Raw genomic sequence first — 26,690 nt, forward strand, 5'->3', positions numbered from 1 at the left:
ATTGAAGTTAAAAAGATGAATAAAGATACATCATGCAAACAGTATTCAAAAAAGAGAGCTGGAGGGGCTGTAATAATATCAGAATAGACTTTAAGATAAAAATTTAGAGATAAAGAACATTTTATACTGATTGATTATTGATCAATTCATCAAGAAGATATAATAATTATAAACATATATGCATCTGTCATCAGAGCCCCAAAACACATGAAGCAAAAACTGACAGAATTGAAGGGAGAATTAGCACAATAATAGTTGGAGACATCAATACCGCATTTCAATTAGGTACAGAATTACTACACAGGAGACCGAAGAGGAAATAGATGACTTACTGTGATAAACCAACAAGGTCTAACATATCAATAGAACATTACACCCAACAAGAGCAGAATATCTATTCTTTCAAATGTACATGAAACATTCTTCAGGATAAGCCACATGACAGGCCATAAAACATGCCTTTATACACTTAAAAGGATGGAAATCATACCAAATGTATTCTTCAAAGCCAGTGGAATGATATTAGAAATCAATAATAGAAATTTGGAGAATTCACAAATATGAAGAAACTAAATTCTTTTAGATTTTAAAAAACTGGGTCAAACCACAATAAATGGTGGCTATTAGAATGGTTGTTAGAATGGCTATTCTCAAAAAGATAAGAAATAAATGTTCATGAGGATGTTGGAAAAAGGGAAGCCTTGTCCTCCTTGTTTTGGGGAATGTAAATTTGTGCAGCCACTATTGAAAACAGTATGGAGGTTCCTCAAAAAATTATGAATAGAATTATCATCTGACCCAGGAGTTCCACTTCTGGGTACTTACCCAAAGAAAATGAAGACAGTAATTTGAAGTGGTATTTACGCAGCATTATTTACAAGTCAGGATATGGGAATAACCTAAGTGTCTATTGATGGACGAATGGATAAAGAAAATATGGTTTATATATATAATAGAATATTATTTAGACACAAAAAAGAATAAAATCTTGCTATTTGCAATAACATGGACTTTGAGGGCAATATGCTGAGAGAAATGTCCGACAGAGAAAGACAAATACAGTATGAAGTCACTTGTATGCAGAATGTAAAACAAAAACAAAAACTCCACAAAACTCTCCCAAAAAACAAGCTCGTAGATACAGAGAACAGATGGATGGCAGGAAGTGGGCAGTGGGAGAAATGATGAAGAGGGGGTCGAAAGGTACAGATTTGCAGTTATAAAATAAGTCCTGAGGATGTGATGTACAGTGTGGTAACTATAGTTAATAGTACTGTATTGCATGATTGAAACTTGCTAAGGGAGTAGATCTTAAAAGTTTTTGTCACAAGAAAAAGATATCAATATGCTTAACAATATGTTAATCAAAAGGTAAATGGTTTAACCTAGTAGCCTTTGTTTAGTTAGCCTTTCATAGCAATTTAGGCAAAACAAAGGAAACTTGTTACAAGGATGTATTTATTTGTCAGGACTCTTTGGTTACAAGTGACTAATCAAACTCATAATAGTTAAAACAAGAGGGGAGTATTTAGGCTCATAGAGCTTGGAATTTAGGTATAACTTGATCCAGAACACTATTCTAACTTCTTCCCAGGTTTGTTTAGCTTTATTCTGTAGGCAGAGACTTGATATGTGATAGACAAGATGGTACCTGTGGTTCTAAACTCTTACTTTACTTTAGCAACCAATTTCTCAATCCCATCAACCTTAATGCAAACCCCAAGAAGACACTAGTTGATTGTGGCAGCTTTTTTCTTGGTATCTTTATCTCTTTCTGGTGCCATGTGATTTCTTGCTTCTGCTTTTCTCTGTACTGCAGTTTCATTAATCTAATAAAAATAGTAAACATAATAATAGCTGATATTTATTGAGAATATACTGTGTGCCACCCCTATTCTAAGTTTTTTACAAACATAACTTCATTTAATTCTCACACCAACCACATAAAGTAGGTCCTATTAGTATCTCCATTTTGCAATTAAGGAATTAGAGAGTTAAATAGTTTTGCCTAGATTTACATAGTTCATATATGGTATGTTCATTTAGGATGCTTTTTAATTCCTATAGAATACCCAACTCAATCATGTTTAAAAATAAGGAAATTTATCTGCTCATATAACAGGAACTCCAGGCTTCAGGTCTGATTGATTTAGCATCACAATGAGATCCTCATTCCTCCTTTGTTTTCCCTTTGTGGTTCACAGTAATAAATTTCATTGTAAGGCTATTTCCTTTTGTGGTCATAGGATGGTTGCCTTTCTGTTCTTCATGCTTCCTGTTCATATCTAGTTAAAGAGTCACTCTCAGACGTCTCTCCCAGAAGAACAAGAAGGAACTTTTCTAAAAGTCTCAAATAAATCTCTTTTCCTTTTATTTGCATATTACAGAAATAATTATTGGCAAGGGAGATGCAATTATTCTTAAACTAATGAGGCCCACTTGAGACTGTAGTTAGTTGTCCAGATTACATTGCTGTTACTCAGGAAAGAGTTGAATAGAGTTAGTCATGATGTCTACAACTTAAATAGATGAACATCCCCCAAATTATCCATTTATAGACTACTACTTGGTCAATTTTGAAAAAAAGCTTTAATAACAACTTGTTGGGGTAGGTATTATTGATCTCAACTTTAAAGATGTTGATATTGAGTTTCCAAAAAGTTGAATGACTTGCCTAAGTACCAAGGAATGACTATCTTTTGATTTCAAGTTCTTATATACTTTCCATTTAATCTTAATGTTCTTAAAATAGCAAGAATAAAATTATTATTTAAAACAATTTCCAGGGGAAGCCTGTGTGGCTCAGTGGTTTAGTGCCGCCTTCAGCCCAGGGCCTGATCCTGGAGACCTTGGATCGAGTCCCACGTCAGGCTCCCTGCATGGAGCCTGCTTCTCCCTCTTCCTGTGTCTCTGCGCCTCTCTATCTCTCTGTCTCTCTCTCTCTCTGTCTCTCCTGAATAAATAAAATCTTAAAAAAAAAATAAAACAATTTCCAGATATCATGATACTATAGAAATGTCTGAGAAAAAATGTTAAACTCTTGAAAGTCTTTAATAGTCATTTTTTAAAATTTATTAGAAATAAAGAACTCTGAAGAAGATCAGACTCTCCACCCACCTCTTCTGCCTAGCACGGTAGATCTCCGGCAGGTTACCATAATTCCACACAATGAGTGGAAAAGGATTCGAGATAGCCTTGACAATTTGACAAGAAAAGCAGCATGTCTTCGTGCAGAGAGAAAGGCAAAGAAAGAAATGCATTTCCGATCCCAAGAAGTAGTAAAACATTGGACTAATACATATGCAGTAAGTATTAATCACCCAGGAGTACACATGCACCAAAGACTCACTCTTGTTTCTTAGTACCCCTTTATAAATATTTTTTTGCATGTAAAATATCATAAAAATGCTTTGAAACACATTTTTAACAGCTTTATTTAAGAGAAATGACATACAGTAAGACATATTTAAAGTATACAATTTGGTAAGTTTTGACATATTTACACATCCCTGAAACCATCATTATAATGTTCATATAATGAACATTCTCATCACCCAAAGTTTCCTCTTACTTGATTTACTCCTTCTCACTCTTCCCCACTCTTTGCCTGTCTCCAGGCAATTGATCTGCTTTCTTTCTTTTTGTGTTCAAGATTTTATTTTTAAGTAATCTCTACACCTACACTTGGGGCTCAAACTCATAACCCCATTTGTATGCTCCATTAACTGAGCCAGCAAGGTGCCCTGATCTGGTTGCTTTCTTTGTTTTTTTTTTTTTTTTTAAGTTTATTTATTTGAGAGAGAGAAAGAGAATGCACTTGTGCACACATAAGTAGGGGGAAGGACAGAGGAAGAGGAGAGAGAATCTCAAGCAGACTCACTGCTGAGCACAGAGCCAGATTCAAGGCTCAATCTCACAACCCTGAGATCATGACCTGAGCTGAAATCAAGAGTCTGTCACTTAACTGCCTGAGCCACCCAGGTGCCCCTGCCCTCATCTGCTTTCTATTGTAAATTTCATTCAACACAATTATTTTGAAATTCCTTCATGTTGTTGGGTGTAGCAATTGTTCATTCATTTTTTTTTTCTTGTGCGTCATCACTTTACTTAGGGCGGCAGGTGATGGGGGGTGACTCTGCTCCCCAAGCGCACCCCTGACCCCCCAGCCTGTGCAGGGCCCCACAGGGACGTGTCTGGAGGTGTTCGTTCATTTTTATTGCTGAGTAGAAGTATTCCATTGTATGGACCTACCACAGTTTATCAGTTCAATTGTTGATGGTTTTGGCATCAACCAAAAGTTAATATATGAGCTGTTTCCAGGTTTTGGCTATTATAAATAAAAGCTGCATATAACATTCATGTATGAGTCTATTGGTGGACATATGCTTTCACTTCTCTTGGGTAAGTATCTTGGTAGAATGGCTGAATAATATAATGGTTGCATATTTAATTTTAGAAACTTCCCAACTGTTTTCAAAAGTAGTTGTAATTTTACACTCCCATAAGAAGTGTGTAAATGTTCGGTTCTCTCCACATTCTTGCCAACTTGCTATGGTCAGTCTTTTTAATTATAGACGTTCTAATAGGTGTAAAATAGTATCAAACTATAGTTTTAATTGAAATTTCACTAATTACAATGATTCTGAATATCTTTTCATGAACTTATTTTCTGTTGTATATCTTCTTTGGTGAAGTGTTTATTCAAATCTTTTGCCCATTTTTTTAAAAGATTTTATTTATTTATTCATGAGAGGGACAGAGAGAGAGAGGTAAAGACACAGACAGAGGGAGAAGCAGGCTCCATGCAGGGAGCCCGATGTGGGACTCCATCCCGGGACTCCAGGATCATACCCTGGGCCAAAGGCAGCTACTAAACTGCTGAGCCACCCAGGGATCCCTTTGCCCATGTTTAAATGGGGTTTGTTTTAGTGCACCTCGGTGGCTCAGTCAGTTGAGTGTTTGATTCTTGGTTTCAGCTCAGGTTGTGATCTCAGGGTTGTAGAAGCAAGCTCCAAGTCAGGCTCCATGCTCAGTTCAGAGTCAGCTTGAGATTCTCTCTCTCCCTCTGCCTCCCCTTGGCTCTGTGTCTCTTTCACTAATATAAATAATTAAATCTTTCAAAAAATAAATGGGATTTGTTTTCTTATTATTGAGTTTAGGGAATTTTTAAAATATATGCTTTTTATAAAGATTTCTTATTATTTGTTTGAGAGAGAGAGAGAGCTGGAGCACGGGGGAGGAGCAGGGGGAGAGAGTGAAGCAGACTCCCTGCTGAGAAGGGAGATGAATATGGGACTCAGTCCCAGGACCTCAAGATCCTGACCTGAGCCGAAGGTAGAGGCTTAGCCAACTGTCACCCAAGTGCCCCAGAATTTTAAAAATATATTCTGAAGGGGCAGCCCGGGTGGCTCAGCGATTTAGCGCCGCCTTTGGCCCAGGGAGTGATCCTGGAGACCCTGGATCGAGTCCCATGTCAGGCTCCCTTCCCTGCCGGGAGCCTGTTTCTCCCTCTGCCTGTGTCTCTGCCTCTCTCTCTCTGTCTCTCATGAATAAATATATAAATAAATCTTTAAATATATATCTATATATATCTATATATCTATATATATATCTGAATACAAGTCCTTTATTAGATATTAGATTCAAAAATATTTTTTCCTAGTTGTGGGAAGGGACACAAAAAGCTTGTACTACCTTGCTTTAGAAACAGTATTCATAATTTATTCTTTTTTCTAGAGGAGGGATAAATTTTTTTAAGACTTTATTTATTTATTAATAAGAGATACACAGAGAGAGGCAGATACATAGAGGGAGAAGCAGGCTCCTCTCAGGGAGCCCGATGTGGGACTTGATTTTAGGACCCTGGGATCATGCCCTGAACTGAAGGCAGATGCTCAACCACTGAGCCACCCAGGTGTCCCTAGAAGAGGGATAAATTATATTGTAACTAATATCATATGTTACATATATCACATTCTGAAAAAGGCAAAAGTATAGGGAAAGAAAACAGATCAGTGGTTGCCAGGGACTGCAGATGGGGGGAGTGGTTGGTTTATCAGGGAATGAGAATATTTTTGGAGAGGATGGAACTGTTCTATAAGCAATTATGCATTTGTAAAACTGTACACTAAAAAGGAGGTATGTAAATTACACTTTAAAATTTACTTTAGACAAGTCACTGGTCCATAAAGACATGGAGGAGTGGAATATACCATATATATAGACAGAAGTAGCATACTATACATAACACTTTATATCTCCATGGTTGTAAAAGAATAAGAAGAAATATAGTAAATGTGGTAGCAATGTAGTATTAAGAACTGTTTTATGGACACAAAGATTGACAAAGTCATAGATCAGAATTGAGAGCCTAGAAACTATCCATGTTATAGTAACTTGACATATGATAGAAATGTCATTCAAGTCAGAAGGGAAAGGATTGGGAATCCTATCACTAATACTGAGTTAATTGGCATATGGAGAGTTGAAATTATATCCTTAGGATATAGAATATACAAAAATGAACTTCAGCTGAATGAAAGACCCAGATGTGAAAAGTACAACAGTAGAAATTTAAAATAAATCATAGAACATCTTCAGGATTTTAGGGTAAAGTTTTCTTAAGACATGGAAAGTATGACCCATAAAGAAGAGAGATTTCATCCAATATGACACATTAGACTCCTTATAGGTTTAGAAGAGCATGTAAGTATGCTGCTGTTGATTTTTTAAAGGAATAAAAGTAGTAATACATATGTTTTTTAATGTAAATATGGCAAGGAACTTTGGAAGAAAATATAAGAAACTAATAATAGCGGTTATCTTAGAGATTGTTGATGGAAGTTAGGATTAGAGGGAGAGCTTCACTGTATACCTTTATAATATTTTGGGATTTTTAACCATGTGAACATGTTACCTACCAAAAAAATTCAATTAAAATATTAGCTTGTAAGTGTAACCTGTCTTATTTATTAATGATATATGCAGATACAATAAAAACTCATAATGAAAATTCAATTTTGAAATTAAATTGAAAAATGAAAACAGAAGACTGCTTTTTTCTTTTTTCAGGGGATGAAAGAACAGAAACTTGAAGCCAAAAAGAAGCGTGATGAAGAAATAGAGGCAGAAAGACAAATTCTTGATGTGGAGGAAGAAATATACAAACAAGGAGAAAGAAAAAAGGCTATTGAATATGCAAAGCAATATCAGTTTTACCAGACAGAAAGAGTGAAAAACTTTCATGTACTACTTGGGTTTTCTTGCATTTCTGTATATATTTAACATATCTATACATAATTAAGCTTTTTTTTTTAATGCCACAATTTTTTTTTTTTTTTTGTAGTCAGGACTTCTTCTTAGTAGAGTAATGAAAGAGCGTGATGCACAGATTGAATACCAAAAGAATAAAATAAAATCAGATAAAAAATGGGAAGAACAATTGAAACTCAACATTGAAAAAGCTTTTAAAGAAGAACAAGAAAAAGCAGAAAAACGACGCAGAAACAGAGTGGCTCTTGCCAATGATCATTTAAAACAGTATGTATTTATAAATTACCTTTTTTGCACTTTCTTTTTCTCACAAAAGCTTTTTTTTTTCAGATTATAAAAGTAATACATGCTGAAATATCTAGTAAGTAGAAAAAATACAAAGAAAGGTTAAAATTCTCTATTACTCTCTTACCCAGAAATAATATATTAGTTACTATTGTCACAATAATGCTGCATAACAAGCAACCACACAATCTAGTGTCATTCAACAATATCATTTATATCTGATGCATCTGTGGGTTGTTTGAGCTTGGCTGCACAGCTTGTCTTCAAACTGCAGGACTATTTGTGTTTGCTGGTTGCTGTGGAGAGGACTCTGATCTGCTCCATCCATGTATATTCATTTTTGAGGTCCAGGATGAAGGGACAGCAGACACTTGGGGAAACTTTTCTCATGGTATTGACAGAGATGCAAGAGAATGAGACCAAGCTTACAACAATGTGGCTAAGTCAAGGGCAAAAGTCAAGGAAATACACTTGATCTACCATAAGTCTAAAATAAATCATATGGCCAGGTCTAACCATGGGACAGAGAAATAAACTCCCGTGGAAATGGGAAAGAGAGTGAATCTTTTTGAGCAATAATCTAATCTATAACAATCTGTTACTGTTTTGGTATATCAGTATAGACATTTTTTTGGCAGTGGTGGTGGTGGAGGGGGTCGGATTCATTGAGCTATAATTTAGATTTATTAATAAAATTCATCTTTTAAATAGCATATCGCTGTATATAACCACCTCTAAATCAGGATTTAGAATACTTCTTCACCCCAAAAGTTCCCTCATGCCCCTTTGTCCTCTCAGTCCCTGACAATCATTGAGCCACTAATACAGACTTTTTCCCTAAGCATGTACTTATATTTTATAAAATGATATTGGATCAATAGTATCATTTTATATATATATTTTTAAATGGGAAGCTGAGTTCTTTTTTTTTTCTTTAAGATTTTATTTATTTATGCATGAGAGACATAGAGAGAGAGAGGCAGAGACACAGGCAGAGGGAGAAGCAGGCTCCACTCCATGCAGGGAGCCTGACATGGGACTCTGTCCGGGGTCTCCAGGATCCCACCCTGGGCTGAAGGCGGCGCTAAACCGCTGAGCCACCAGGGCTGCCCGTATCATTGTGTATTTTTTCACTTACCAGTATATCATGAGGTCTTGCTATGTCAGTAAATAGAAATCAAACAAATTTTTTTTAAGAAGTAGCTACTCCTGACATATGTGTATCAGGAGTGGGGATTGTATTTGTGTATAATTTTACTTACTTTTCTAAATAAGTGATATATGCAAATAGGAAAAGTCACAAAAGGGATTCAGTAAAAAGTCTCTGCCTTGTCTACCGGCCACCTTGTTTCTCCAATGTGAGACCTATCAGTTTTTTTACACTGTAGTTTAAGTGTGCATAAATTGTGTAAATTATCAAGACATTTTAAACAATATTCTACTTTTGGGATGCCTGGGTGGCTCAGCAATTAAGCGTCTGCCTTCAGGTCAGGTCGTGATCCTGGAATCCCGGGATCGAGTCCCACATCGGGCTCCCTGCATGGAGCTTGTATATTTTAATTTATATTTCTCTTTTTCATGTGTAAATATTCCTCAGTTTTGGTTTTTGTTATCATAAATTGGTTACTCCATTGTTGTGTAAGTTGTTTCATACTGATATGTATGTCTGTTATTGATTAAAAACTGATTAATAAGCAGTTTTTATATATGTTGGATATTAACCTTTATAGACATATTGCAGATTTTTGTCATCTTTTTGAAGAGTTTTAGTATTTTCTTTTTAAAGATTTTTTTTAAGATTTTATTTATTCATCATATACATAGAGAGAGAGAGAGAGAGAGAGAGGCAGAGACACAACAGGCAGAGGGAGAAGCAGGCTCCACGCAGAGAGTCCGACGTGGGACTCGATCCTGGGTCTCCAGGATCACGCCGTGGGCTGCAGGCAGTGCTAAACCGCTGCACCACCTGGGCTGCTCCTCTTTTTTAGTTTTTTTTTTTTTTTTTTTTTTTTATGATAGTCACAGAGAGAGGCAGAGAGAGAAGCAGGCTCCATGCACCGGGAGCCCGACATGGGATTCGATCCCGGGTCTCCAGGACCGCGCCCTGGGCCAAAGGTAGGCGCCAAACCGCTGCGCCACCCAGGGATCCCTTTCTTTTTTTTAGTTTTAAATAGGCTTCACATCCAATGTGGGCTCGAACTCTTGACCTTGAGATCAAGAGTCACATGCTCTACCAACTGAGATAGCCAGGTGCCCCTGAATGGATTCTTATTATTCAAGAAATAGGGAAAAAAACTCTTCTCTCTTTTCTACCACATCTGTATCTGCTCTCTTTATCTGCTCAAGTTAGTATTCCAATTCTATTGTTGGCTTAAAGAGGCTTTTTATGGACTCATTATGGACTCAGTGTTTGTGTGTGTGTGTGTGTGTGTGTATGTGTGTGTGTGTATGTGTGTCATTAATAAATAAATAAAATCTTAAAAAAATAAAACTAAAAAAGAGGAAAAAATTTAAATAAGAGTCTATTCAGGGGACAATTTTAAATAGGCTGTTTATTCATTTGTGAATAAATTCATTTATCCAATCATCCATTCATTGTTACAAACATTTATTGGACAATCTCCATTTGCTGGCCACTAATCTAGTATAAGAATATGAAAATGAATACAATTGTCTTTTTTCTTTAAGAAGTTCACAATCTGGGAAGGAAGCTATAAATATGGAACAAATAATTAGGGTTTGACAGTAGATATTTTGGCAAATAGATGCACAAGATATGTGGAAGCATATAAAATGGACATCTGATCTAGTCTAGAGAAGGCTAATTTTTAGAAAAGATCAGTTCCATCACCAAAGTATCAAAACTGAGTAGGAATAAGTCATGCAAATAGTGGGGATGTAGGAGTATTTTAAAGAGAGGAATTAGCATGGGTGAAGACCCAAAGTGAGTTAGATTATGGTGGATTTGGGTAATTACAAGTAGTCAAGATGACTAAGAGGGCAATGTTAAAGATGAGATTGGAAAGAGAGAGACAAGGGCCAGGTCATGATGTGCCTTATTATAGGCCATGTGTCTAAGGTGTGCCAAAATTTGGAATAAGTTTCTGCTTTGAGCAAAGACCATATTTTAATTCTCTTAAACACAAAGAAATGGAAATTGGAGGATGCCAAGAGGCAAGAGTCTTTTGCATGCCCTTAAATATATTACCAAGTGCTATTCAGGTATTACCTGGTGGTGATTTAAAATATGGCCACACATTCTTTGATACTCCTCTACACATTCCTTGATACTCCTTAGGTGGAATCTAATTCCTTCCTCCCTTGATTGTGAAGCTATACAGAGGAACTCATTTCCAGTGAAGAGAATAAATAGGAGTGATGGTGTATGATCTCCTGAAAGAGATTAGGATATAAAAGGCATTGTAGCTTCCTCCTTGATATATTGGATCACTCAATCTTGAGGAGCCATGGTGTAAGGACACTCAGGAAGCTCTATGGAGAGGTGCATGTGTCAAGGAGCTGAGGCCTCCTGCCAAGAGATATGTAAAAATGGATTCTCCATCCTTAGTCAAGCCTTCAGATATCTACTACTCCAGCTAACATCTTGACTGCAACCTCTGGAGAACAGCCAGCTAAGCTACTCCCAGCTTCCTGAATCTCAGAAGTGGTGTGAAATAATAAATGTTTATTGTTTTAATCCACTAAGTTTAGGGGTAATTTCTCAGCAACGGATATCTAAAACACACTATACAGCTGCTAGCCCTGTGCCTGAAAGTGAGATTTTTTACACATTTTTGAAACAATCTCTAAACTGCAGACCTGGGCAGTATATTCCATTGTTGGGCTTTGAGCAGCATAAAAATCTGCCTTTGGCTGGGCATAATGAGGATGGGGCCAATAAAGGACTCTAGTGACACCAAAATCCCTAAATGGAGGGATTTTGACCAAGAACCTTAAACATAATTATCGAAAAGAAATTTAACAGAATTTAATTTTTATGTAGATACTGCATATCATTCTACTTACTTCTATTGATAGGCAAATCTTTCTTTGGGAAGGGGCCAGTAGACCTTGCTTGAGAACAACTCTGTTACTATTAATCTCATCAGCTTCTCAAAAGAAGGAAAAATCATCATAGGATTGTTTGCATCACTTTCCCATGGATATGATCATCTAGAGAAAAAGCAGAGAGAGATATGAAAGCTTAAGTGATCTTCATTCCTAATGATTAAAAATCCATCCTAAATCTTGTAACTTTCACATTTTTAACTCTAGTTCAGACCACTCCTTTGAGTCCCAGCTTCACATATCCAACTGCCTTTAAGACATCTTCATTTGTCTTATCTATATCTCAAATTTAAAATGTCTAGCATGGGCATCCCGGGTGGCTCAGCAGTTTAGCACCGCCTTTGGCCCATGGCGTGGTCCAGGAGACCCGGGAGTCCTACATTGGGCTCCCTGCATGGAGCCTGCTTCTCTCTCTGCCTGTGTCTCTGTGCCTCTCTCTCTCCTTGTGTGTGTCTCTCATGAATAAATAAAATCTTTAAAAAAAAATGTCTAGGATGAAATAAGCATTTAGCATTTTTTATTATTCTCCACCCCCACAGTGGACTTTCTAGTGGCATCTTTATCCACTCGGTTGTTCAAATCAGAAACTGAGGAATACATCTTTATTCATCATGTTCCCTTATTTTCCACATCAAATCTATCAGCAATTGATGTTAATCATTTTCTCCAATATGAATCTTAAAGTTACTGCTGTCATCTTAGTCCACTCTCACTTCCCATGGATTATTGCATCAACACCTTAACTGGCCTTCAGTTCTCTCTTCTTTAGTCCCTTTTCTTTCATCATCCAGAGAGATTTTATTAAAATAAAAATTGATCATATTATTCTCCTACTTAAAACTTTTCTGTGGCTTTCCATTCATTTAAAATAGAATAGAGGAAAAAATAAAATAAAATAGAATGGAGGGCAGCCCCGATGGCCCAGCGGTTTGGTGCCACCTTCAGCCCAGGGTCTGATCCTGGAGACCCGGGATCGAGTCCCACGTCGGGCTCCCTGCATGGAGCCTGCTTCTCCCTCTGCCTGTGTCTCTGCCTCTCTCTCTCTCTCTCTCTCTCTCTCTCTGTGTGTGTGTCTGTTTTGAATAAATAAAATCTTAAAAATAAATAAACAAATAAAATAGAATGGAAACAACCATCTCCTGCAAAGCCTTGCGTGATCTGGCCTCGTCTTCTCAACCTCCTTTCCTACCTCCTCTTCACTTCTATCATACCTATCTTCCAGGTCTTGCACACCTGTCAAACCTTTGCTTGCTTCAGGGTCTTCTCACATGTTTTTCCCTCTGTCTGGAATTTTGTTCTCCCATTCTTTATCTGTGGGTTTCTTACCAGCTCAAAGAATCTTCTTTGCTTCTAAGAATGCCTACTAAACAAAAACATTTTTTGAAAATCTAGTGTTTTTCAGGCAATCATATAAACCTGGTTTAGCTATAGCCAATAGTGACTTTTTTCTTAGCTCTTCCTAGAGAAAGTGACTTTGGCTCTAAGGCTGCTTACTCTGTACAGATGGATGAATCATCTGGGAATCTCTTGTCCTGCTTAATAATACCAAAGTGAACCTCCTGGCTCACTTAACTGTGTAGTCCTCCATGGCACAGAGGAAGGAAATTTTCCCTTCTAAAGCTGAGTGATGGGACTCCAAGAAAAAATTCTTTTGGATTGGATGCATATGAAAGAAAGGTTTATACCGCAGTCTTTTTATCTAAGTGTGTTGTTGATCTATCCTGTGTCTACCTGTTCAGGAAGAAAAAAAATAGAGACAGCAGATTGAGAATAGCAGCGGAACAGTCTGCACACTTGATTGGCTGACAAGGATGCAAAGGCAAGTAGGCATCTCACACTGAGCTGCCTTGCCAGCATGCATAGGATTGGTCGCCAGAGGAGGGCACTCAGAGTTTGCAATAAAGTACTGATGGTGGAAGCTCGTGGTAGTGATGGTGATGGGGCTGGGAAGGTGGGTGGAAGAGGAAGTGCTGGAGCTAAATCTCCCAGATCACAGCCCTTCAGTAAGGAGGGTGCTCAGTGATCTCTGAGGAACTCACACATGAGCCCTGTATGGCTTACCACTCAGATGGCATTAATAGCAGGTGAATGTTGGCTAGAGAAAGAATGACAACCAGAGTGGTTAGTTGGGCAGGGAAACCCCATTGCCTAAGAGGCTAGATCTGTAGTGCTGAAATTGAGAAACACTAGAGATTAAGGGCTTTTCTGTAAAATAATGTCCCCATTCCACTATATGTCATTCAGTTAGCTAGTTCTTTCTAAAGGAAAGGAACATTTGAATTTAGTGTAGGACTTAATTTTGGTTAGGAGTGAAACAAATTTTGGAGAAAGGAAAACACTGGCAATTCTGGGCTAACCAAAATTGAATTTGGCTTTAATCACTGCTCTTTATATATCTTTCTTGTGCCCAAAGAAATTCACAAGTTTCCCCACAGCTTCAAATAACCCCAGGTTAGAATCTAATTCATTTCTTTAAAATATCTATTTTTCTGCTTTGCTTTCAACTTTAGTTATGTTTTTGCTTTAGAATCAAGGAACATGAAGAGGAGGAAGAAAGAAGGAGAAAACATGAAGAAAAGGATGCTGAAGAAATAAAGCGACAGAATTCATTATATGAATTAGAAATGAGGAAAAAACTAGAAAAGAAAAAAGAAGATATAAGTGAAAGCAGAAAACTGTTTTTTGTAAGTTGAAAATACAGCACTTCTTCAAAAAATATATAAAATCCAATGACTAACTTTTAATATTTTTTTGGTAAAATATTGTGGAGTAGAAAACAAGTTGCTATTAAGTTGGGTTTCTAAGTATACTCTTGGGAGAACTGTATTTACTATGAATTTTTGTGGGCATGCTCTCATGTATGAACGAGAAAAGAGAATGAGACTTTATTTTCAAGTGAACATGTTTTCTTATCCTTTAAATGAGAGATGCGAGGAATGAATGGGGTGATGTGTGTTCGGGTCTGCCTCAATGTTATTAAGTGTTTGATAAACATAATGGTTATTTTGTGCCTATTGCAACTCACTTTATCTTATAATTTTTTACATTCTTTTCTTTAAGATTAGTTTTTATTCTTAAGTAATACATGCACAGAATTAAAACATCAAACACTGCCAGAGGCTTAAAAGAAGAGTAGCTTCATGAGGACATCCACTTCCAGGTTCTTTTTGCTGTTTGTTCTGATATGAAATTATATTCTAAATAATCTGTATATTTTAAAAATACATATCAAGTTCTAAAGATACGTATCTTGATTTATCAACTTAGACATTTTCTGTCCATCTGGCCATTCTCCCCTTTCCCTAAAATAATTATGTCACAATTTTAGCTAAATCATTATTATTATATAAATATTCTCTGAAGAGCCAAGTCATATACTATGATTATATTTCTTTGCTTGCATAAATGTTTTTTTATGATTAAAATAGTTGTCTGTGTATTTGCTTTGATGCTTATATACCTGTTTTTTTCCATATGTTCTATAAGTTCTGTCAAATGTATATTGATATTAGTTTTCAAATATTCATCTAAGGAATTCTTCAGGGAGTTTGATCCTCCTTTTCCCTCTGCCCCTCCACCTCACTTGTGTGTGCACTCTGTCTCAATAAATAATCTTAAACAATGAATATTCATCTAATATTAAAGTATCTATATTAAATGGTTTTCTTAGAGCTCCTCCATCCAAGTCCTCTATCCTTCTCTTACTTCTGGACTGCTTATCCTCTAGGCCTCCTGCACAGATGTCACTCTGAAACTTCCCTGGCTCACTTTCCTGGGCTGCAGTTCCCATTTCCTGAATCACATGTCTTCCTTTTCCTTGGCTTACTTCTTCATCTTACTGAGATACATCTTTAAGTAACTTTTTTTAAAAGATTTTATTTATTTATTTAAGAGAGTGAGTGAACATGAGCAGGGGAGGGGGAGAGGCAAAGGGAGAAGCAGACTCCCCACTGAGCATGGAGCCCCACTTGATTTGCAGCTCCATCCCAGGACCCCAGGATCATGACTTGAGCCAAAGGCAGCTGCTTAACCCACGGAGTCACCCAGGCACCCTTTCGAGTAACTTTCTAAGAAGGGGTAAAGGTTAACTTTTAAAATTCTTACTTGAAAAGATTATCATTTAAAGTCATATTTGCTTTATGGTTTGACTAGATACAGAATTCTAGTTCAGAATTCAGAATTTTGTATTCATAGTTTCATGACTTCCAGTAATGCTATTGAGAAATATGTTGCCATTTAGGGTCTTTAGCCTACTTATGTGACCTGTTGTATTTTATTTTTCTTTCCCTCTCTTTATGAAAGATTTCTGGGTCTTTATTTTACATGACATACTTTGATATAGTTCTTTTTTATTATTTTGCTGAGCACTCAGTTGATGCATTCAATCTGGAGAGGTATATTCCTTTCATTCTGGAAACTTTTTTTTTTTTTAAAGATGTTATTTATTTATTCATGAGAGACACACAGAGAGAGGGAGAGACATAGGCAGAGGGAGAAGCAGGCTCCATGCAGGGAGCCCAATGTGGGACTCGATTCTGACACCGTGAGATCACGCCCTGAGCCAAAGGCAGGCGCTCAACTGCTGAGCCACCCAGGCGTCCCTTCTTACTTTCTTTTTTTTTTTTTTTAAGATTTTATTTATTAATGAGAGACACAGAGAGAGAGAGAGGGAGAGAGAGAGAGAGAGAGACAGGGAGGGAGGCAGAGATACAGGCAGAGGGAGAAGCAGGCTCCATATAGAGACCCCAACACGGGACTCGATCCCGGGTCTCCAGGATCAGGCCCTGGGCTGAAGGCGGCGCTAAACGGCTGAGCCAGCCAGGCTGCCCCATCTTACTTTATTTCTTGTATAGTCTTCCATTTTGTCTCTTCTGTTCTAGAACCCCTCTGATACACATTGGACTTTCTGAATTGATGTCGTAATTTAAAAAAAACCAAAAACTTCCTCATTTTAAGGGAAATTCAAAGATAATAATACCTTAAAGAAATTAAAACTTTGAAGCACAGAAGTAGTCATTCCAAAGCTGATATGGCAACTTCAGAATCAATACGGACTGAAACAGCTCTTCTTGTTTTGCTTTGCTATTCTTGGAACGTAGATGGCTTCTGTCCTCAAAGTTGCCCCATGACCCTGAATGGTTGTTGGAGCTCCTCCACTCATATCCACATTCCAGGCAGCAAGAAGGAAAAAAAGATGAAGGACAAAAAAGGATGCCCAACTATCTATTCTCCTTCTAAAGAATATTTCAGAAGTTTCCCACTGAATCTCATTGGTCAGGGATCCCTGGGTGGCGCAGCAGTTTGGCGCCTGCCTTTGGGCCAGGGCACGATCCTGGAGACCCGGGATCGAATCCCATGTCGGGCTCCCGGTGCATGGAGCCTGCTTCTCCCTCTGCTGTGTCTCTGCCTCTCTCTCTCTCTCTCTCTCTCTCTCTGTGACTATCATAAAATAAATAAAAATTAAAAGAGAAATTTAATCTCGTTGGTCATAATTAGTAACACTTAGCTGAAAAGAAAGCTTGGAAATATAGTCTTTTTTGATGAGCATGTTTCCACTGTGAACAAAATCTAGGTCTTGTTACTAATGCAGAAAAGAAGAAAGAATCGTGGGTAGGCAATTAATTGTTCCTGCCATTTTGGGGTTTTATTTGACTTTGAGAGTTACTCTCAACTTTGTCTTTTAAACTTTGTATTGAATTTTAAATTTAGCTACCAAGGGGTACCTGGGAGGCTCAGTCGGTTAAACATATGGCTCTTGATTTCAGCTCAGGTCGTGATCTCAGGGTCATGGGATTGAACCCCAAGTCAGTGCAGTCTGCTTGAGATTTTCTCTCTTCCTCTCCCTCTGCTCCTCCCCCCCTCCCCTCACTCACAATCTCTCAAATAAATAAATAAATCTTAAAAAAATAAATTTAGCTACCAAAAAAGTCTTAATTTGTAAGAGTTTTACCTGTAATGTTATTGTTCCTTTTAGCCTAAAATCTTATTCTTATTTCATGGATGCAATATTTTTGTCTCTCCAAGACACTTTGGAATGGGACAGACCTTTGAATGCTAACTCTGCCACTAACTAGCTATGTAACCTTGAGCTGAGGCTTTCAACTTCTAAAGATGAGAATTGACTTTGTGTTAATTAAGTCTGTTCTTTCCTATTATAAAACAAATCTGGGGATCCCTGGGTGGCGCAGCGGTTTAGTGCCTGCCTTTGGTCCAGGGCGCGATCCTGGAGACCCGGGATCAAATCCCACATTGGGCTCCCGGTGCATGGAGCCTGCTTCTCTCTCTGCCTGTGTCTCTGCCTCTCTCTCTCTCTCTCTCTATCATAAATAAGTAAATAAAAAAAATTTAAAAAAAAACAAAAACAAAAACAAATCTGTATAAACATTACAATAAACGTAGAAAAAATCAGGAAAAGAAATCATCCAAAATTAGTCACTTTTAACAGTTTGACATTGGCATTAGGTTTTCGTGTTGACTAATGTTTCTCTTAACCAGATTATGGGCTTTTCAAAGTAATAGACATAAAATAGGAGAGTATTTAAGAATGCTAGGCAATAGTAAACCCTGAGTTATAAATATATGGGAAGATTAAACATTGCATCTTTCACCTTGAATTGGTTTCTACTTCTAGTAACTGAATACACTAATATATCTATATATCCAGCCTATTGTGTTCAAAGGCACCTATTTTTATGATAACAAATTCAGAATGGGGACGTGGATATATGCTGATATGAACAAATTTTTATTTTTTGTCTTGAAAAATAATGAACCATATTAAAATTTTCTGTTAGAATATGTATCTATATCTTTTTTTGTGTATGTGGGAAAAGAAAGTCTAGACGAGAAACTTGATTCACAGTGATCAAGTCTGGTGGGGGAATTAGGAATATAGGCAGACATTGGATGGGGGAAGGAAGGACATTTTATACTGTGTACCATATAACTATATTAATTAAACAGTAAATGAAAATCAATGAAAACACTTAATGTATTTTTTATGATTATAGTATTTTTTAAGATTTGTTTATTTTTAAAGATTTTATTTATTTATGAAACAGAGAGAGAGAGAGAGAGAGAATGGAGGGGCAGAGGGAGAAACAGACTCCCTGCTGAGCAGGGAGCCCAACCTGGAGCTGCATCCCAGGACCCTGAGATCATGACCCCAGCTGAAACCAAGAGTTGGCTGCCTAACTGATCCACCAACGTTCCCCCTAGAATTATTTTTAATTACATTTTTTAAAGAAATGAAATATTTGAAATACAGGAAAGCATTAAGATGAAAAGTCACATATATAATCTCATACCCTAGAGATAACTGTTAACATTTGATACATTTCTTCTAGTAGTATATACATTATAAACTTGTCCCTATATGTTTGCAAAACTGAAATATGCTATTATGTAGTGTTTTATATTCTCCTTCCACCCCCACTTCCCCATTATATTATTTGTATCTTCCCATATCATTGAGAGTATAATTTAACTGTTTCTTCATTATTAGAGATTTAGAGGTTGTTTCCATTTTTTCACTCTAATAAATAACTTTGAGATAAAGTACATGGTACATAAAGCTTAATGTGTATCTCTGATTGTTTCTTTGGTATAAATTCCCAAGAGAGAAATAACTGAGTCAGAAGCTATGACCATTTGACAGGTTCTTGTTAGATACTCGTATGTCAAAAGATATTTTTCTTTGTAATAGGATAATACATAATTTTCCCCCCAAGGAACATATGAATGATAAGAATATCATCAAAGCCGTAGAACTGCAGCAGCAAGAGGAGGAAGATGAAAAGATTAGGAAATTTATCAAAGCAAAAAAGCGTCTTATACAAATGGGGAAAGAAAAAGAAGCTGAAACACACAGGTAACCTTTTAAAAATAATTGATGTAATTAGGGGATCCCTGGGTGGTGCAGCGGTTTGGCGCCTGCCTTTGGCCCAGGGCGCGATCCTGGAGACCCGGGATCGAGACCCATGTCAGGCTCCCGGTGCATGGAGCCTGCTTCTCCCTCTGCCTGTGTCTCTGCCTCTCTCTCTCTCTCTCTCTGTGTGTGACTGTCATAAATAAATAAATAAATAAATATTTTAAAAAATTGATGTAATTAATAAAGTACTATTTGAAATTATTATAAATCAGAAGTGATATGAGAATAGTTTTTTAAGAAAAAGTCATTATATATAACTCGGAATTAGTGATGTGACTTCAAAGTTAGGGTTCCCTTGGAATATCAAGAACGTCTATCTGGTTGATGGTTGGAAATAGTGAAATCTCTGCTATAGGAGAGGGATATGAGCTGGAGATGCCTTTGTGAGCCATCGATATATAGATGGTAGGTAGTTAGAACAGTGGACACAGGTGACCTCACCTATGGTGAGTAGGTAAGAAATGAAAGTGGCATAGTCCCTTGGGAAGCCCATATTTAAGGGTCAAATGGAGAAAAGATCATGTGAAGATCAAAGAATAGTTTCCAGAAATTGGAAGAAAATCAGAGAAACAAGAAAGGAGAGTCTCAATAAGAAGAGAGCAGTCATTGGTATTACATCAATAGAGGGATTAAATGAAATTTTATTTTTTAAGGATTTATTTATTATTTATTTTAGAGACAGAGAGTGGGAGGGGGAGGACAGAGGGAGAGTGAGTCTTAAGCAGACTCTGCACTGAGCATGGATCCCAACGGGAGGCTCGATCTCACAACCCTGAGATCATAACCGGAGTGGAAACCAGGAGTCAGACACTCAACCAATTGCACAACCCAGGCACCCATAAGTGAGATTTTAAAAATGAAATGTCCATCAGATATGGAGGTCATTTCTTACCTTAGAAGTTTGGGATGAGGTAGGAGAGGAGAGGGGGCCAATTGCAGCACATTGTGTTTCTGTCTAGATCCTACTTTTTCCTTGTGCAGAACATTCCAATGGCTTTATATCACATGTAGAGTATATACTAAGGCCCATAAGGCTCTCCACCATCCTAATTGCCAGCTGACCCCAGCCTCACCTCTGAGACTTCATCTTGTACTATTCTTTCCTTTGCCTCTTCATCACTCACACTGGATCCTCTCTGGGGAATGCTGACTTCCCTAAACTCTTTCAAAAGGATCATTACTCAGATGTTGTCTTCTCATTCAGGTTTTCACTGACTACCTTAATTAAAATTACAGCTCCACCCCCCGCCCCCACATTGCTTATCCACTTAATTGCTTTCTTTTTCCTCATTTCGAGAGATAGCACTATTTTAACTATTTATTTTGTTCACTATCACTGTACCCCAGCTAGAGTGTTCTAGAAGAACAGATCTTTAATGTTTTTGTTTACTGTTGTGTCCCCAGCACCTGGAATAGTGTCTGGAACATAGCTGGCAATCAGTAAAGTGTTTAGGAATATTGTTGAAAGTCTAGATGCAATGTCACCTTTCCCATGAAGCTTTCCTTTTTTCTCATCTGCCTATATCACTTTCTAGCTTTCTCATGGCATATATCACCCTTTGGTGTTTATAGTTATTTGCATAAATGTCTCTTCTCCACTTTAGACTGTGATTTCCTTGGTATATGCACTGTGTCCTTTCTTATCGTTTCTCCCACATTGCTTTACAAATTCACTCAATAAATTAATGAATCTGTCGCATCTAAATTTAAAAGTATTTTTTGCCCTACTCTAAACGAAAATGCCCCTATTCTTTTAACAAATAACCTAGTTATTGTTATGTGTCAGGCACCATGCTTGGCTCTGAACTAGAGAGAGGACTTACCCATTCTCTGACCTCAGGAATCTCATAGTGTAAAAACATAGTTGTCTACCTTCATATAAATAGATGAAGTCAATAAAGTGCTATTAATAAGTTGTAAACAGGCTATATAGTAAGAGGATGGATTTATTCAGGATTTTGATAACTTTTACTTGATATTTTGAGATTTCATTGAAAGAAAGGCCTTTGATTTATTTTATAACCTAAGCCTCCAATGATAGAGTAAGGAGGGTATCTGACAAAGTACTTTGAAAATTTTTTCACTGTGAGAATTTTAATACTTTATTTCTTCACATACACGTGCACATGTGCACATACATACAGAAGATATTATATGCATTACTCCCTTTGGATTTTTAAAAGATACTTTATTCTAAACAAAGTATTAAAAATAGTTTCCACTTAATCAGTACATAGAAAGAGCAGTGGGGCTCCTTTTAGTCTTGTAAAAGAGTATAAAAGATCCAATTTCTAATGAAATTATATTCGCTCCAAAATAAATCTATTCATGAAGATTTAACAAGTGATGGTTATTTTGTTATAGGCTAATGGAAGAAAGGAGAGAAAGAATAAATAACTTCCTGAGTGAGCTAATAAAAGAGAAACTTGACAATGAAGATTTGATTATTGCTAGAGATATTGCAGAGGCTGAGGCTGAATGGGAAAAAAGAGAAAAGGAAAAATATGAAAAAAACAAAGCAGAATTAAAAGCAATTGCAGAATATAGAGCTGTTGTGGTAAGCAATTCAATTATGATGAATAAAAATTAAAAAAAAACAAATTTAAGTCCTTTCCATTGTAGTTTCCACTCCCTCTGCTGGATAAAAACCTAGAAAAGATTTGGGAAACAACGTATGAATTATCTTCCTATATTCTTGAAACTAGACCATGTTTACTTTCTAGCAGATCACATGATAGTCAATTATAAGTAAGATATTGATAGATGCAAAATAATAATCTCTTCTGTTTCAGAGCCATCTAAAATGCAAAAATTGTTATTCACTTAGTATACATTTCAATGTTTTTTAAGACCAATCAAATAAAAATTACCCCATTGCATTTCCTTATTTCTTAATCCTTCAGATAATCCTTATATCCTACATAATTGGCCATCATAACATTTAAGTTAGATAGTTTATAAACATTGTCGCAATTCATTTTTTACCTTGGAAAGATCCTGCTATTCTGCTCCTATATTTATTTTTTAAACCAGTATCACTCAGGTTTCATTGTATGTTACCTGTTGGTCTAGAAATAAAACAAAACCAAAGTAAACTGGACATGTGGGAATCAGCCCAGGGGTATGTAATTTTCTGCTTTGCATTGCTCCTGGCTTTCTGCTTGGAGCTTTCTAACTATGCTTTATTAGAGAGCAGTGGTTGATAAAAAAAATTTTTTTCCCTTTGCCCTTTAACACCTAGATGAAAAATAAAGAGGAAGAAGAAAGACAGAGAAAACTAGAGGCTAAAGAACAATTGCTGGCTATCATGAAAGCAGATCAGATTTTCCAGGAGCATGAAAAGGAGAAAAAACGCAAAGCTGATAAAGAACATCGAGAAGTTCGAGATGCCCATATTCAGCAAATGGTAATTATTCTTAAATATTTATACTTATTTTAACAATAAATATGTAATGTAGAGTTTATGCTGGTTTTGTTTCCCAGGTGGTTTCCTTTGTCAAATCAGATCAGATGATCGTTATAGTTATGACACAATAAAATATATTAAAAATATGAAGAGTTCATTTATCTTTTTATCTGTATGAAGTTCCAATACTAGGTTTATGTCTTTTGCACAAATATTTATCCTTTTTCAGTGTCTATTAGGCTTTAGTAAATATTAAAAAAAATGCAAATGCATATGGTAGGCCATGATGCTTACCTTCTTCCTTTTACTTTTCCCCCTCTTTATAACTATAGCCCAGAGATAATGTTGATTAGGATCTCATAGGTTTCAGAGTTGGGGTGAATAGGGGTGCCAGAGATTTTAGAACATGTATAGAGGACCTGGTGTGCAATCATTTATGACTTAAAACTATTTTTCCAAAATGGCTATACCATTTTCCATTCCTAGCAGCAACGTATGCGAGGACAAGTTGTTCCACATCCTCATCATCCTTGTGTTTGTGATCTTTTAACTATTTCTAGTGTAGTGATTTCTTGTATTGTTTTGCATTTTCCTAATGACTAACGATATGTCCTTTCATGTCCTTTATTGATATTTGTGTGCCTTCTTTTAGGAGATATGTATTCAAATCTTTTGCCAATTATTCAACTGAGTTTTTTTTTTTTTTAAGATTTTATTTATTTGAGAGACGAGTGGGAGAGAGCACAAGCAGAGGGAGCAGCAGAGGGAGAGGAGAAGCAGGCCCCCCCTTGAGCAGGGAGCCCAACTTGGTCCTTGATCCCAGGATCCTAGAATCCTGACAGGAGCCTAAGGTTCCTAAGACACTTAACTGACTTAACTGACTTAGGCTCCTAAGACACTTAACTGACTGAACCACCCAGGCGCCCCTGGGTTGTTTTCTTATTATTGTGTTTCAACGTGGTGGAATATATGTAACATAAAATTTACCGTTTTTCACGGTACCACTTCAGGGCCATTAAGTGCATTTACTATTACCACTACCCATCTCCAAACCTTTTTAATCATGTACACTGAAATTCTGTTCCTTTTCATTCCTTCCCCCTTTCTCCCAGCCCCTGATCATATTCTACTTACTGTCTCTATGAATTTGAATATTCCAGGGCAGCCCGGGTGGCTCAGCAGTTTAGCGCAGCCAACAGCCCAGGGCGTGATCCTGGAGACCCTGGATCAAGTCCCACGTCGGGCTCCCTGCATGGAGCCTGCTTCTCCCTCTGCCTGTGTCTCTGCTTCTGTCTCTGTCTCTGTCTCTCTCTCTCGATTAAATAAATAAAAACCTTTAAAAAAAAAAAAAGAATATTCCAGGTACCTCATATTAATGGAATCATATATTTGTCCTTTTGTATCTATATTATTTTACTTAGCATAATATCTTCAAGATTCATCTCTGTTGCAGTGTATGTCAGAGTTTCCTTTTTTTTTTATTAAGGCTGAATAATATTCTATTGTATGTATATACCACATTTGTTTATACACACATCCATCAGTGGACATTTGGGTTGTTTCCATCTTTTGGCAATAATGCTTCTGTGGATATTGGTATACAAATATCTGTTGAGTCCTGCTTTCAGTTCTTTTGTCTATATACACAGAAATAGAATGCCAGATCATATGGTAATTCTAAGTTTTAACTTTTTTTTTAAGATTTTATTTATTTATTCATGAGAGACACAGAGAGAGGCAGAAACACAGGCAGAGGAAGAAGCAGGCTTCACGAAGGGAGCCCGATGTGGGACTCGATCCCGGGACTCCAGGATCATGCCCTGGGCTGAAGGCAGGTGCCAAACTGCTGAGCCACCCAGGGATCCCCTAGGTTTAACTTTTTAAAGAACCACTGAACTATTCTTTTTAAAAGATTTTATTTATTTATTTATTTATTTATTTATTTATTTATTTATTTATTTATTATTTATTTATTTATTTAACATTTTACTTATTTATTTGAGAGAGCGAGCGAGCACACAAGCAGAGGGAGCAGCAGGCAGAGGCAGAGGGAGAGAGAAGCAGACTCCCCACTGAGCAGGGAGCCTGAAGCTAGGTTCGATCCCAGGACCCTGGGATCATGACCTGAGCCAAAGGCAGATACTTAACTGGGCCACCCAGCTGCCCCAGATTTTAGCTTATTTTGAGAGTGAGAAAGAGGAAGCAGGGGGCAGGACAGAGAGTGTGCAAGTGGGGGAAGGGTCAGAGGCACTAAGTACAGAGCCCTATCCAGGGTTGGATCCCAGGATCCTGAGATCATGACCTGAGCTGAAATCAAGAGTCAGATGCTTAACCAAGCCACCCAGGTGCCCCCTTAAATAACCATACTGTTTTCTCTTGAACACTCTGTCATTTAACATCCCAAACAGTAATATTTAAGGTTCCAATTTTTCCAAATTCTCAACATTTGTTGTGTTCTAGATTTGTCGTTAATGGTTTTGTTGTTTATTTATAATAGCCATAGCAATAGGCTTGAAGAGGATTTCTCTTGTGGTTTTCATTTGTATTTCCCTAATAATTAGTGATGTTGAGCATCTTTTCATGTTTATTGGCCATGTCTATTCAATCTGAAGACTCCTTTAGCATGTATTATAGCATAGGTGGGCTAGCAATAAATTATTTCCATTTTTAAAAAACATTTTATTTATTTATTCATGAGAGACAGAGAGAGGCAGAGACACAGGCAGAGGGAGAAGCACGCTCCATTTAGGAAGCCCAATGTGGGACTCGATCCCGGGTGTCCGGGATCATGACCTAAACCAAAGGCAGACACTCAACCACTGAGCTACCCAGGCATCCCACATTATTTCCGTTTTTTATGTGTTTGTGGAAATGTCTTTGTCTTCATTTAATTGGGTATAAAATTACTGGATACCATTTTTCCCCAGCCCTCTTAATATATTGTTCTATGGTCTTCTAACTTTCATTGTTTATAATTAGAAATCTGCTGTTAATCATATTTTTGGTCCCCTAAATCTATTATTTTCCTCTTGCTGGTTTCAAAAATTTCTCTTTATTTGTGGCTTTCAGCAGATTGATAGTTTGACAGTCAACCAATAATGTGGGTGGAGTTTAAGTTTAATTCAGTGATGTTAAGCCAATAATACTTTTACCCCTGCTACACAAGCTGTGTGTGGGTTGAAGATGTTATTCCTTTTTTTTTTTTTTTTTTTTTTTTATTGGTGAAGATGTTATTCCTAAGAACATCAAATTCACAATCTCCTCCAGACTTTTAATTTTTGCTAAGCTCCCTGGGGTCTCCTGTGTGAACGTGTAGTTTATCAATGTGAGTCAAAGATGTCCATAGAGTTTATGATTTCAGCCCTTCTATGCCCATCTCACTCCCAGAATCTCCCCTTAAATTTCTAGCTACTTTGCTACCCAATCTAAATGGATTCTAACATCATTGTCCAGCAGACCTGTAAGTTTTCACCACTTGAGCTGGGGATTTAATGGCTTATAGGGTTGCTTGTTTTTGGAATTACTATAGTCTGGACTTTTATGGTTGAATCCTTGTGGTATAGTTTATTATGTTTCCTGCATTTCAGGTAAAATCCAGTTGAGGTCAGAAACAGATTCAAATTTTTTGGTTAAAATTCCTCGTATGTGGTGGTGTATACTCGCATCAGAAGGCACATAATGACTTGTCACTTTCTGTGACATGAACAGCCTTTGATTATTGTTTAGATC

General features: G+C 37.0%; 2 protein-coding genes and 1 long non-coding RNA gene across 14 annotated transcripts in view; 1 reads left to right on the top strand and 2 right to left on the bottom strand.

Moving 5' to 3' along the window:
• CFAP210 (cilia and flagella associated protein 210) overlaps window positions 1-26,690 on the top strand; it is a 41,242-nt gene that overhangs the window by 7,933 nt on the left and 6,619 nt on the right. Inside the window, exons 2-9 of one of the 3 annotated variants that reach the window (XM_077883115.1) lie at window positions 3,079-3,305; window positions 7,072-7,245; window positions 7,346-7,539; window positions 9,577-9,672; window positions 14,153-14,309; window positions 19,356-19,495; window positions 21,920-22,112; window positions 22,797-22,961. In XM_077883115.1, coding sequence (XP_077739241.1) covers window positions 3,079-3,305; window positions 7,072-7,245; window positions 7,346-7,539; window positions 9,577-9,672; window positions 14,153-14,309; window positions 19,356-19,495; window positions 21,920-22,112; window positions 22,797-22,961 — 1,346 coding nt within the window. The remainder of the gene's footprint in view (window positions 1-3,078; window positions 3,306-7,071; window positions 7,246-7,345; window positions 7,540-9,576; window positions 9,673-14,152; window positions 14,310-19,355; window positions 19,496-21,919; window positions 22,113-22,796; window positions 22,962-26,690) is intronic. The other 2 variants (XM_077883116.1, XM_077883117.1) reach the window with 2 other exon arrangements.
• Window positions 562-14,320, bottom strand: LOC144304601 (uncharacterized). The gene is made up of 5 exons (XR_013371534.1): window positions 12,859-14,320; window positions 11,584-11,730; window positions 10,787-10,950; window positions 7,559-7,630; window positions 562-1,829 (listed from the first exon to the last, which is right to left on the bottom strand). It is a non-coding gene; the product is annotated as an uncharacterized LOC144304601 (long non-coding RNA).
• Window positions 19,356-26,690, bottom strand: part of PPIG (peptidylprolyl isomerase G) — a 64,095-nt gene continuing 56,760 nt past the window's right edge. For 8 of the 10 annotated variants that reach the window (XM_077883112.1, XM_077883104.1, XM_077883108.1 and 5 more), the window contains one exon: window positions 19,356-24,295. The gene's annotated coding sequence lies outside the window, so the exon portion shown is untranslated. The remainder of the gene's footprint in view (window positions 24,296-26,690) is intronic. The other 2 variants (XM_077883106.1, XM_077883105.1) reach the window with 2 other exon arrangements.

The sequence above is a fragment of the Canis aureus genome, chromosome 34 (genome assembly GCF_053574225.1).
Source record: "Canis aureus isolate CA01 chromosome 34, VMU_Caureus_v.1.0, whole genome shotgun sequence".
Classification (NCBI taxonomy): domain Eukaryota; kingdom Metazoa; phylum Chordata; class Mammalia; order Carnivora; family Canidae; genus Canis; species Canis aureus.